Source organism: Balaenoptera acutorostrata, chromosome 1 (genome assembly GCF_949987535.1).
Source record: "Balaenoptera acutorostrata chromosome 1, mBalAcu1.1, whole genome shotgun sequence".
NCBI classification, from domain to species: Eukaryota; Metazoa; Chordata; class Mammalia; order Artiodactyla; family Balaenopteridae; genus Balaenoptera; species Balaenoptera acutorostrata.
In genome coordinates, this window is record NC_080064.1 from 9,300,319 (window position 1) to 9,313,148 (window position 12,830).

At 57.4% G+C, this 12,830-nt stretch overlaps 2 protein-coding genes across 13 annotated transcripts in view; one reads left to right on the forward strand and one right to left on the reverse strand.

The window, feature by feature from the left end:
- MTHFR (methylenetetrahydrofolate reductase) overlaps window positions 1-12,347 on the reverse strand; it is a 15,824-nt gene extending 3,477 nt beyond the window's left edge. The window contains exons 1-13 of one of the 6 annotated variants that reach the window (XM_057535705.1): window positions 11,701-12,066; window positions 11,152-11,265; window positions 10,057-10,565; window positions 9,533-9,778; window positions 8,133-8,371; window positions 7,166-7,276; window positions 4,215-4,408; window positions 3,244-3,494; window positions 2,821-2,955; window positions 2,466-2,646; window positions 2,040-2,222; window positions 1,106-1,207; window positions 149-268 (exon numbers count right to left, since the gene is read on the reverse strand). In XM_057535705.1, the coding sequence (XP_057391688.1) occupies window positions 149-268; window positions 1,106-1,207; window positions 2,040-2,222; window positions 2,466-2,646; window positions 2,821-2,955; window positions 3,244-3,494; window positions 4,215-4,408; window positions 7,166-7,276; window positions 8,133-8,371; window positions 9,533-9,778; window positions 10,057-10,166 (1,872 nt within the window). In that variant the 5' untranslated portion in view covers window positions 10,167-10,565; window positions 11,152-11,265; window positions 11,701-12,066. The other 5 variants (XM_057535717.1, XM_007169969.3, XM_007169974.3 and 2 more) reach the window with 5 other exon arrangements.
- A 112-nt stretch (window positions 12,348-12,459) lies between these two features.
- Window positions 12,460-12,830, forward strand: part of CLCN6 (chloride voltage-gated channel 6) — a 29,381-nt gene continuing 29,010 nt past the window's right edge. For all 7 annotated transcript variants that reach the window (XR_009006268.1, XR_009006270.1, XR_009006272.1 and 4 more), the window contains exon 1: window positions 12,460-12,630. Coding sequence is in view for 3 of the 7 variants with exons in the window: in XM_007169965.2 (XP_007170027.2) it covers window positions 12,544-12,630 (87 nt within the window). In the remaining 4 variants the exon portion in view is untranslated. The remainder of the gene's footprint in view (window positions 12,631-12,830) is intronic.

Below are 12,830 nucleotides of genomic sequence, written 5' to 3' on the forward strand. Positions count from 1 at the left end.
GCCACCCCCGCTCCCCAGCCCAGAAGTAAACACCATGCGTCAGAGTCAGGGCGCTGCCAGCCCTGGCGGTGCAGCCTCCAGCCACCCCGTCCGCCCGCCCAAGGCTCTGGAGGTGGCAGGGCAGGCCTGCTCCTGGGCCCCCCCTTACCTTCCAGAACATGAAGCTGACCGGGTCCACCACTGTGGGCTGGATGATCTCTCGCCCAGGGAAGATGCCCCACGTGACGGCGTTGGGCTGCAGCTCGGGGGCGTTGGTGATGTTGTCACCCTGCGGGGGGGGGGCGCGGTGGGTAGGGGCAGACTTGGGGTGCAGACAGCTCCAGCCCTCTCCCCGGGGGTGTGCTCTGCCCCTCCTCCCACCGTCACCGCCCCACCCCTGCCCCGGCTCTGCAGCTCTGTGATGGGCCACAAGCCTGAAACCCAGACGTCATCCTGGGCTTCTCCTTCCTCCTACACACCCAGTGGTGCTCTCACTTCCTCTCGTGTCTAGCCTCGTGTCTAGCCTGGCCAGGCCTCTCTTTGCTACGCAGACCACCAGGGCTGCTGACTCTAGTCTCCCCTGGCCCTGTTAGCTGTCCCCTGGGGCCTGCCGAAAATAAAACATGGCGCCAAGGCTCCCTCTTGCCTATACGGGAAAACCCAAATTCCAAGCAGGACAATTGAGACCGCTGAGGACCAGGCCCCGGCTTAACGCTTCAGCCTCACTCTGACCCCATTTGGCAGCGATGCCTTTGCACGCCCTCTGCCCTTTCCCTGGGATGCCCTTTTACTCCTCATCCTTAAAGATTCAGGCCACACAGGAACTCTGCAAACACCTCCCCTGATCTCTCAAGCTGGACATCCCTCCCTTGGATCCCCAGCTTCTTCCCATGCTGAGCTTTACTGTTATAAAGTGCAACTGCTTACACCCATTCATAATTATTCACTGATGGCCTCCCTCGCTAGGCTGGGAGCTCTCGGAGGGCAGGGACCTGGCTCTGTCTGCGTATCCATCTGGCATGATGCGTGGCCCCGCTGGGGCGCTCCATGACTGCTGAATGGTGGAGTAAACGTGGTGCCCTCACCCCGGCCCTGCTGAGCGCCCGTTGACCCAGGGCCGGCCCACCTTCACATCCACGATGTGGTAATTCACCCGGAGCTCGTACTTCTTCAGCACCTGCAAAAGCGCCTCCACTGTCTCTCGGGAAGTGAAGAACTCTAAGTAGGCCTGCGGGAGGGAGACAGGTGCCATCACGTAACCCCCAGTCCTTGCTGGATGCCTTCGCTGGGCGCTGCTGAGTGGGCCATGTGCTCTGAAACACCAGACGCCTGCCCTCCTGACCGTCCCAGGGAGGCATCCACGAGGACACTTGTAGCAGAACACTTAAGGCGTCGGGACTAGCGGTGGCCACTAGTTGGGAGTTGAACCCATAAGCAAATGGAGGGGAGCAGGTACGTGAGGTTTCTCGGTCTGGACAGGTCTGAGGGACGTCTGCCAACCCTTCGTCCAGTTGGGGAAGGTTCCATGGAGAAGTCGCTCCAGAAGCTGTACAGGGGGCCCAGTTTGGCAAGTAAGGCAAGAGAAGCCTGACACACCCCATCCCCCTATCTGCTGGGTGGAGGGCTTCTCCAGCACCACCTGGCCACCAGGGATTAAGCTGTGCTTATTTAAATTCACTTCCCAGAGCCCTCAGGCTTTAGCTTAGAATGTAATTTTAACTCCAGCAGCCCCAGGAGAAAGGGGTCCACAAGGAACAGTAATAATAGCTCCCAGTTAGGAGATGCTTCCCACATGCTAAGCACTTTATGTGCTTTGCCATGTTTCATCCCCAGAACACGACGTGACATATCCCCATTTTACAGACGGGAAAGCTGAGGCCCAGAGTGGTCAAGTGACCAGCCTACCCAGGTCTGTCCGACTCCGAGCCTGAGCTCGCATCCACTCTGATCCCCGGCCGCTCAGAACAAACAGCCCCCGAGACGAAGGCCTCTGTCCCCAGCCCCCGGGGAACCCCTGCAGGCAGGTCAAGCGGGGGTAGCCCCGTGCGTCCCTGCCACACCTTCTGGAAGACATAGCCCCCGCCGGGGCCCCAGCCCACGACGGGGTCGGAGGACGGCTTCCCGTTGATGCTGGGCTGGGAGTTGATGGTGAGGATGCCCCGCCGGTTCACTCGCAGCAGCTCCTCCTTCATCAGGCTGGTCTCGGCCGCCAGGGGCTCATCGTTCCAGGGCAGGCAAGTCACCTGGGGAGGGTAAGCCGGGCTGGGTCCCTCCCGGTCACGGTCCCCATCAGAGGCCCAGCCTGTCTCTGCTTCCATAAGCCCCTTCCAGGCACCGCACGTGGGGACCCCCCCAACTCACCTTCTCCCTTTGCTGAGGTGCCACCTCCAGGCATAGCGATGAGGCTCAGGGTGGGGCAGTCACGCCCGCGTCTGGCCCATGGGGCGAGGGGAGGGACCCAGGGATCCCATCCCAGCAGCACTCACCTTATAGCCGTTCTGGTTGGGCTCTCCCGAGAGGTAGTGGGCAAAGACTTCAAAGACACTTTCTTCACTGGTCAGCTCCTCCCCCCACATCTTCAGCAGCTCTTCCTTTGGGGACTTGCTCTTCAGGTAGAAGAGGTAGTAGTCCTTCAGCTCCCCAAAGGCCGGAGAGGAGGAGTTGCCCCTGGCGGAGGAGGTGCCCGGAGGTCAAGGCACACCCCTGACCTTGGGCTCCAGACAGGAGCATCCACCTGCCCGGGGGTGGGGTGTGGGGGGCATTCCTGTGAGTCCTGTCCCGAGGGCTCCACCGCGATGGGTCTCCCTCCTCCCAAGAAACAGTTCATTTGCAATGGCTCACCAGCGGCCGTTGGGGAACTCATCCCACTCCTGGGTGCGATAAATGTAACTCTTTGGTCTGGAGGCCCAGAAGATGGGACGGACATCTTCCTCCCGGCGCTTGGGGTGGGCACTGATGGCCCAGGGCAGGGGACGTCTGGGTGAGAACGGAGACAGAAAGGGTCGGGGCTTGGCCAGAGGGAGGGGGCACCACTGAACCTGGGTTCTTCCATCTTGACTCGTAAACGTCAAGCCGGATGGCATTCCCGCTGAGACTGGAGCCCTAAGGGTGCCACTAGCCACGGCACAGACATCCCTCTGTGCCCCCGTGGCAGCCAGCACTGCCAGCTAGGGCGCATGCATTCTGTGACTTCTCTCTGACCTCCCTGCCCACCCGACTCTCCTCTGTGGCTCCAGGGCCTGAATTCGGGGCCACTGGCCTCACCTGGGGTCCTCGATCCACATGCCCAGGCGCTTCAGCACCTCTGTGGTGGCCATCTCGCGGTTGAGGGTGTAGAAGTGCAGGCCCGGCACCAAGCCGCTTGCCAGAAGCTCCTGGCACAGGCTCAGCGCCTGCTCGATGCCGTAGTTGCGGATGGCAGCGTCGTTGTCTTTGATTGGCTCGATCACGTCCTTGATCTGCTGGGGCACTTCCAGCTTGGACAGCTTTACAAGCTGCCGGAGGGAGTGGTAGCCCTGCCCGAGACACAGGCGGCTGCGGGTCCCATCTCCCTGCCCGTCTCTCACCCCAAATACGTATCCCCCCACCAGGCCTCCTGGCTCTGCAGTGTGGCACAGACTGACCCAGGAAAGTCAGACCGTATTGTACCAGCACTTTTTGTCCTCTGCAGGGTACAGCAGCTGCCCACAGCATTGTTGCCATTGGTCTGAGCCGGCCCTTTGGCCCCTTGATGTATCTATTGATAAAGGGTGGTCATCTAAGCCAGTGGTTCCCAAGCCTGACCAATCACCAGAATCGCCTGCCAAACTTCAGAAATGTACAAATTCCCAGGTCCCACCTCAGATCTATTAAATCAGAACTTCTAGGCATGGGATCTGGAAATCCATGTTTTAAAAGAGCTTATTAAATGATTCTGGTGACAGCCCAGTTTGGGAAACACTGATTTAACCCAAATTTATAATGAGAGTAATAATCCCTTTTAGTGACACTTATCAATAAGCCCCTCCAACAGTTACTGTTGCTATTTTGGGGAGACATAAGAGGTAGTCAAAAGAGGGTGGCAAGACAACATTTTGCAAGGACTGAGCACCTGTCTGACGAAAACCTAATGAGCATCAAAGAAGAACTTTGGCCTGAACTCAGCACTTCAGGTTCACTTTGGCCTGAACCAAGGCCCTGGCCTGTGCTAGGCCGGGGGTGGCGGGAGTCTCCATGAGCCCTCTGGGGACCCTCACCTGAATAGGGAAGATTCCGGGGAGGATGGGGCAAGTAATGCCTATCTCGGAGCAAGCCTTAACAAAGCGGAAGAAAGTGTCAGCCTCAAAGAAAAGCTGGGTGATGATGAAGTCGGCTCCCGCTGCCACCTTCTCCTTCAGGTGCTTCAGGTCAGCCTCAAAGCTCTCTGAGTCGGGGTGGCCTTTGGGGTAACCTGCCAATAGGGATGACAGAAGGGAGAGACTGGCTCCGCCTGCTCGAGGTGAGTGACGAAGCAACCAGAGAGCTGGGAACGGAGAGCTCCGGATCCGTACCTTCCAACCCCACAGCACGGACAGGCCGAAGCGGTGACGGCTGGGCTCATCTGATACGCCCCTCACCCTGGAGGTGACCCTCGGTGAACGCTGCCTTAGAGCCACCCTCCCAAGAGTGGGGGCGGACTGCCCCCAAACACCCGCACTGTCCTGCAATCAGCCAGGCCAGTCTGGCCTGCACTTTGTGGCCACAGAAGAGAGGAAATGCTACATTCACACTGGCCGGGCAGCCTTGGGGTAATGGGCTTGACTCTAGGTACTGGATTAAAACAGTGCTTGTAATTTCACATTAAAATAACTCCGGGGTCCCAGACAGTGCAAAGTCAGAAACCACGTTACACAAGGAATAAGTGAAGAGGGTAGAGATGTTGTGCTTGAAGAAAAGAATGCAGAGAATATGGTAACTATTTCTAGACGCCCACAAGTCTGTCACTGGGAAAAAGGAGTCACCTTAGTCGAGTTCCTCATTCATCATATTCTGTGCTGCTTCTGATGGCAGAACTAGGATCAGTTTCAGAGAGCTGCCCAACAATGGAACGAGCAACCCCACAAAGGAATGAACTCCCAGTGTGAGAACGATGCTGCGGCAGGGCGACGACCCTGTGCCGGGGATGCCGAAGATGGGATTCCGCGGATGCCTGGGAGGTGGGGCCAGACGTCCCCTAGGTTCCTGACTAGCTCCGGGAACGGCGCGCTCCCTTCCCTAAACGACTGAACTTACTAGTGGCTCGGCCTGCACAGGAAAGACCACAGGCCTTAATGAACTACAAGCAGAGTGCCGGCTTCCTCGGCCCGAGGCCAGGGCAGGACCCCGAGCCAGGAAGGGGCAAACCTGAACCCACCCTGTTGGGTAGCCAGGCTGCTTTGCTGTGATAAGGCAGTTTCGTTCTTAAGAAACCCTGAGTCATCAAAGATGGATATAAAAACTACTGTTTCGGGGATGGGCGTGGGAGGATTAAACACTAGCACTTTATACTTTCAATAACAAGGCTATTTTTCCAGCAGAAATTTCAGAAACAGAGGTTTTAATAGCTGAAACTCTATAAAACCTCAACAGCACCCAACAAATCCAGCAATTGCTTACATCTGGATTTTGCTCAGTTTTACTATATTCTTGTTCTGTCGTGGCCAGCTGGGTGCCTTGTAATCCACCGGTCCTCTTTTTCATCCACTTTACCATAAGCAAAGCACCAAACCGTTCAGCAACTGTGCGCTCACAGCTCTGCTGGTTTCCCCTTGTGACCGTCCAATGCCCACCACACGTGGGCACATTCCCCAATCAACCGGCTGTCTCGTGGCCACACGACCAATGACACTTGAATTCCTACCTCCTCATCGGGGCCTCCTAGACTCATCCACCTCAACGCCCTCTTCTCAACACAAAGAAAAGCAGACATGTACGTGGGGGCCTGGGGACGCAGCCAAAGTCCCCACAACAAGTAATTTCCTTGAGGCCACGTGGCTTGTATTTTTAAATTCAGATCACTTTGATTTGCTACTCCATAATGTAGCCATGTTTATTTTAATAAGAATGATATGATTTTCCCCAAAATATTTGAGAAAAATTGTCATTCCAAGGTGATGTGTCAAATTAATCCCCGGACCTCCTGTGTCCCTGGCACACACTGCCTCACCACACCCAAGCCCCCGTTTGAGAAGCTGAAGGCCCAGACCCCATGAGTCGGGGCAAGAGGGAAGGCCACGCCATCTGTTTCTAGCAGGTGAACCTTGCCTCCCGGCTGTAGCTAAAGAAACTAGAGTTGAGCCGATGCAGTTCTCTCTCTTGAGGATTTGGAACTGATGCTGAGACCTGTCAATCAGTCTGGGCAAGTCAGGAGCAGGCGGCAGGTCACGTGTGTACCGTACATATCAGAGACAGAAAAAGCGTACATATCAGGTCTACTGGATGAAGCATGAAGCAGCGAGGGGGCAGAGAGAATGAGGGAGGGCCTCGGATTCTGCCTGCCTCCTGGTTCCAGCGCTTAATGAGGTCTGATGCCATTTCCTGACCTTGTTCTGAGATTCCCTGCCCCCGGAACCTTAATAAATATACCTCTTTTGTTTAAAGAATAGGGCTGGGAAGCAGGCTAAGAGCAAGAAAAGGCAGAGGAAGGGACTTCCCTGGTGGTCCAGTGGTAAAGAATCCGGGTGCCTTGCAATGCCTAAGATCCCACATGCCGCGGGGCAACTAAGCCCGCGCGCCACAACTACTGAGCTCGCACGCCTCAACTAGAGCCCGCGTGCCGCAAACTACAGAGCCCACGCGCCCTGGAGCCTGTGCGCCACAACTACAGAGAGAAAACCCGCAAGCCACTGCTAGAGAGAAGCCCGCACACCACAATGAAGAGCCCGCGTGCCGCAACGAAGACCGGACGCAGCCTAAAATAAGAAAGAAAAGAAAAATAAATAAATAATAAAAAGAAAAGGCAGAGGAACGAAAACTTAAGGGGTGGTGGCATGCCTGCGTGGACAGCGGATGACAGAATGATGAGAGGGCAGATGCTGTTTGATTCACCCCTGCACCTCCGTCACCCGGCACGGGCAGGCCGGCGGTGCGCTGAGCTAGCGGGTCCTGACCTGAACGCCGAGGAGGCTCTCTGTGCCTCTCCTTCCTTCCCCTCTCCGGCCCCACCCACTGGGATACCCCAGCCTCTCACCTGCCACACAGACATCGAAGTAGTCACCAAACTCGCTTCGGATGTGCTTCACCAAGTCTACGGCATAGCTGAAGCCTCCTTCCTCCTCTTCCCACTGGTCACCTACGGGGTCTGCAGGGTTGGAGGTCACAGAGCTGGGTCTCACCCAACCTCCAGGTAGCCTCTCTGTTCCTTCTCCCCCCACACCCAGGACCATGAGCACCTCGAAGGCAGAGCCTTCATATTACTCAAGTTGGGGTCTCCGCTTTCTAGTGTAGCACTTGGTAAACAGCGGGAGGGAAGACAGCAGCCAACCCATCAGTCACTGAGCACCGACTCCGAGGGCCCTGTGCTGGCAGCAGCAGACAGGGAGCAGCTGCAGCTCTGCGTTCAGCCTGGAGCATCGGCGACCCCTTCCCTACTCACACCTGGGTGTGTCCACGCACCCTCACCCAAGCCCACTGCTCGTTCGCCCACCCCCTTGGAACCCTCGCCTCCCGGGAGAATGGCCCACTCATCTCAAGTGAGAGGCGGTCTCTGGGGTGGGGAGCATGAGGCCACAAGTGCCCACCCATCAGACTCCCACTTCCCACACTTGTGTGGCCCAGTGACAGTGCGTGCCAGAGGCATAACCAGCTATTCTCACTCCTAGGACACAGGCCAGAGCTGAACTCTTCGACTGGGCCAAAAGCCAGGTGCAGCCAGGGATTGATTAATTGATTAATTGATTGCGTACATCGGGACAGAGGGTGTTCAGGCACCGGCCACAGGCCCAAATGAACTCCTGCTGCGAGGTCAAGAGGTCAAGAAGTGACTCCATCTGTGTGTTGCCCATGGTCCTCCCGACCCACACTGCCTATTGATGCTACTGCAGAGACGGTACCCTGAGCGTACTCAGTGCGGGACCTGGAGAAAAGGAAAGGACCGTCCCAGGGACAGAAGTCTTCAGGAAAGCAAGACCCCAGAGAGCAGAGTGCCGGCTCCACACCTCCCCTCAGCGCCAGGATGTTCTTCAGGCCCAGACGCTTGGCCTTGTGCAGGTGGCCTGTGATCTCTTCCCGGCTCTGATGGCAGCAGGTCATGTGCAGGATGGTCTCCAGGCCACAGTAGTTCACGGCGGTGCTGGCGATCACCATGGACGAAGTCTCCTTGTCTGAGCCAGGGTCCCCTGCTGGATGCCAGGTCACATCTATGAAGAGGGGACCACCTGCCCCCATCCGGTCAAACCTGTAGGGAAGTTCTCTCTGAAGACGGGCTCCTGGGGGTACACCGCCCTTCATCACCTTCCCATGGGGTCTGGGAGTTCGAGAAGCATCACGTGCAGGCTGGAATCAGACCGACCTGCATTCATATCCTGGCTTTGCTACTCACTAGCTGTGTGATCTTGGGAGAATGACTTGATCTCTCTGAGCCTCAGTTTCCTGATTTCTATAATGTGGCAGAGGACAGTGCCTACTTCATAATAATACTCTGAGGATATCATGACAGATGGCTCCACAGCTCTTAAAACAGCGCTGGGTACACGGCAAACACGCACTCAATGTGCTATCGTTACGATTACTCTTACTGTGGAGATAATATATAATGACGATGAAACCAGTCTGTGTGAGAGCAGCCCTTTGGACTTTTCGAAGTGCTTTGCACATTAATTGTCTCCGGTGAGTTAAGACATTTCAATGGTCAAGGGTTCGGGGAACCCTCAGAGTGGCAAGCAGGGCCTCATTCTAGGGACAAAGAGGGTCAGCAGACACAAGTTTCTTTCCTGCCGCCCCCGAGTTCCGGCGCAGCAGCCAAGAGTCCTGCAGAGCACGGCCACATTTCCATAACTAGAATCAAGAGCTATACGTTCGCACGTGCGCTGTGTTACAAGCTATAACGTGGTGCATTGAAACATCTTTGTGCCTTCAAACGTCACAACCTTGGGAGTGACACATAAGAAGTGCAAGTGATAAAAAGCATAAACTTTAAAAAAGGAACTGCGATTCATCAAGTGCTAACATGATCCAGTTGGCATTTCTAGATTTCAAGATGCATAATCCAAATTCCTAACTTGCTGAAAATGTTTTTCAGCCAAGCCGCCGTTTTGTAACTTCCTAAACTCTCCTCACGATCCAGCCCCAAGTTCCGCCAAAGAATTTCGTCTGAGAGAATCAACATTTTTAGCACATGGAAGAGTGTGTCTAAACATTCCAGGTGCTTGGAGGGGCTTTTACAGACAACAGAAGCTGCGTATCAAAGGATCTACCCTGGCTTTGCTTTTTTCCAGCCCCTGTGGCTGCCTTTTCCTGCTGGGTCAAAGTGCAGCCCAGCCTCAGGGCGGACAGCTCATGTTTTCCCCCTGCCCCCATCCCCCAGTCTGGCCCTACTCCTCATCTTGCGTTGACTCACCTTGAGATGAGATTGACAGCTCCCTCAGCAGTTCGAGGAGGGAAGAATTCTAGGGAGAACCACTTGTCACCAGATTCCATCCTCCGCTTCATCTTCTCCCTGAGCCTCTCGTGTCGTTCCGGGTCCAGCACCGGTGTGGAACACCTTGAACTATCCTTGGAGCTCTCGCTGCCACTGCTGCTGCCCTCCCAGCGGGGGCTGGGGCCGCCATGCCCTCTGGGTTCGTTCACCATGGCCGAGCTCCTGCTGCACGGGGTGAGGCAGGGGGCGTGAGACGGCAGGCAGGCAGCCGAGCCCCAGCAAGGCAGGGTCAAGCGAGAGATGCTGCATTTCCACGCAGGAGGAAGGCCGGTGAGGGTACGGGTGACAACGCGCCCACCCGGCGGCTCCACACGCCAGTTACGACTGTCTGCGCTGCCTCGCTCCAAGCTTTGCCCTCCGCTGCTGCCTGAATCCGCATATGACAGCCCCCACCCAGCACAGAAACACGCTCCTGCAGCCCGTGGATCCTCCGTGACCGCTACCTGATGGAGGGTGGCACTGAGAGCCTCGCGCTGCCGGCCTCCCAGGCCCGCATTCCCAGGGAGGGGCAGCAGTGCCCCGCCGGGAGGACCTTGGGTTTTGGACGGTCCATCTCTGCCAGTGTAAACTCAGACCCCAGACCACTGGGGAAGAAATGGAGGAAACTTCCCCAGCGGGTGTGTCCGACTGGGCGGAGCTGTGACAAAGGAAGAGCTGAGAGCAGTAGCTGGGGCCGGCGCGAAGGGGCGGGGGCAAGGCTTCCCGGGCGAGAGGGAGGGCTGAGGCTCTAGCGGCCGAAGGCGGATGGAAGGAGGGCGACGTGGGACTGCAGACTGCAGGGTTCGGGTGTGATGAGGCCAACAGATGTTCAGGGTGACTGGATCACATGCCAAGGAAAGCACGGCTCAGCCATGGAAACATCTCCTGTTACTTGGAACAGTTTGTATGCATGCAGGCTGGAAGGGGTGAGGGCTTGACAAAGCAGCCTGATTTCTCCCGAGTTTGTGCTTCTCTGAAAAGACCATGTCATGGGTTAGAACTTGACATTGGCTGGGTTCCAAAGATAGCCAGACCCAAATTCAATATGGGCATGAATTTATGTCCAACTCAGAACAAAGGTTGAATAGTCTGTGCCTGCCTTCCAGGCTGTTCTCCTTACACACACCAGTGAAGTCAGTTCAAGTGATTACGGCAACTGCAAAGCCACCACGGTTGAAGCCCTGAACCATGGCAACCACAGGCTGGCCGACAAGAGGGCACAGCGCCGTTGGGCAGTTTGGTGGGGAAAATAAGACAAAAACTAAAACAAAACACTACTCTTGCACAGCAAGATGCAAACACACAGTCGTGAAAATCCAGGGTGTGGTGACCTGGAGCATTAGAGGAGCAACCAGGCCAAGTTCACGTCTTTCAGGGAATGTCCACGGCTAAGCCCGTGTTCTTAACCATTTTGGGGGTCCTAGACTCTTGAGAAACTGATGAGATCCAATGCTCCTCTCCCCTAAAACACACACAAGTGCACGTAACACACCCTGGTACACCCAACGTCAAGCAGTTGAGACCAGACCACCCCCAGGGATGCCCATTTTGATTCTGACCTAAAATTCCAGTTTCTCTGTGGGGATGAACGTCAGGAGTAAGAAAGGGGAGAGTGTCAAGATCAGCCTAGTCTGGTCTTTCTTCCGAATTTCAGAGAGTGCCTCATTAATTGTCTGCTGGAACAAAACCAAGAGGGGAGAGGAGACTGAACCACCCACAAACTATCTGCTCTTTCATTTGTTCATTAAGACTTACTGCATTCCTAGTATGTGCCAGGCACTAGCCTTCTTCCAACATTTTTCACGTGCTACCACTTAACCCATTTTAAGCTAGAATCCCATAGCACCCTGGGTTGCAACTGTGGGTTCACATATTTGTCTCCCCTCCCTCTTCCCAGCTCCCTGAGACCAGGGCCGGGTATTCTGCCTATGGTATCCCCGTGCTGGCACCCGGTAACAGCCAGCACTCACTGAGCGCCGACGGGCCAGGCGCTGTCACCCCGTCCTCAAAGCAACCCTCTGCCATTTGATGAGCACTTAATCGGTGCCAGGCACCGAGCAGTGGGGGAATACGGAGCCCACCACTCCCAGAGGGGTCCCGGTGGGCACCTGTTAGCCGCCCGATGCAGTGGGCGTCGGGGACAGCAGTGCCAGCGGCCCACGGCTCTTCTCCAGGTGCTCGGCAGGGAGCCGGAGAGATGCCTCTGGCGCGGGGGGCTCGAGGGCCGCGAATCTAGTCACCGGGTCACTAGGTCACGGGCGGGGGCGGAAGCGAAGGCCCAAGTCCACCTCCAGCTCAGGACCGCCTCAGCCCTGCGGTCCTTCAGTCCAGGCCGGGGGCCGAAAGTGAGTCTCCGCTTCAGGGTTGAGGATCGCGGGGGTGGCAGCCAGGGGGGGCTACTCTAGTCCCACCGACGGCATGTGCGCAGAGGGGGCGGGCCGACAGACCGCCACCGCTCCCCGCCCTCCGTCCAGAGCCCGCCCCCGGGTGGGTGGCCCCCAAGGCCCCCAAGGCCCCCAAGGCCCTGGTCTCCCTCCCCGGCGACCACAAGCCTCGCTGCCACTCACCCTCTGGTCGCTGATGACTCAAAGCGCGCGCCCGTCGCAGCTGCGTGGCCCATAAGGAGGCGCGAGCAGAGGGGGCGCGGCTCCGGTGGGGGCGTGGCGCCGGTGTCAGGTTGCTTAGGAAGGCGGGGCCAGAGGGCGGAAACCACCCTTGCGGGCGCCCGGAAACCCCGCCCCCAACATGGCGGCGCCCAGAAGTCTCGTTGGAAGGCGTCCCTCTACCGTCATGTGACGCGAGCCCTCGCCTCACCCGTCCGCAGCCACTCCCCGTCTTCTTCCCAAGCTCGAGAGGGCCACGTGACACTCCCGAGGCCAGTCACGTGAGGCGCGGATCCCGGGCGGGAGGGGGTTGGCGGAGGGGGTCCAGAGTGGCAGTAAAGGAGGAAGATGGCGGGGTGCAGGGGGTCCCTGTGCTGCTGCTGCAGGTGGTGCTGCTGCTGTGGTGAGCGTGAGACCCGCACCCCCGAGGAGCTGGTAAGAAGCGGGTGGAGCCGGGCTGGGGAAGGGGCGGTTGCTAAGGGACGGCGAGAGGCGTTGCCGGGGGTGGGGCCGGGCCGAGCTGGGCCCGCAGGTGGCAGCGGGTGGGGCCTGGGGACCGCAGCCTGGGCTCTCGAAGCATTTGCCAGGCTTCACGTGCCCAAGTCTGGGGTCATTTCTCAGAACCCTCTCCCTGG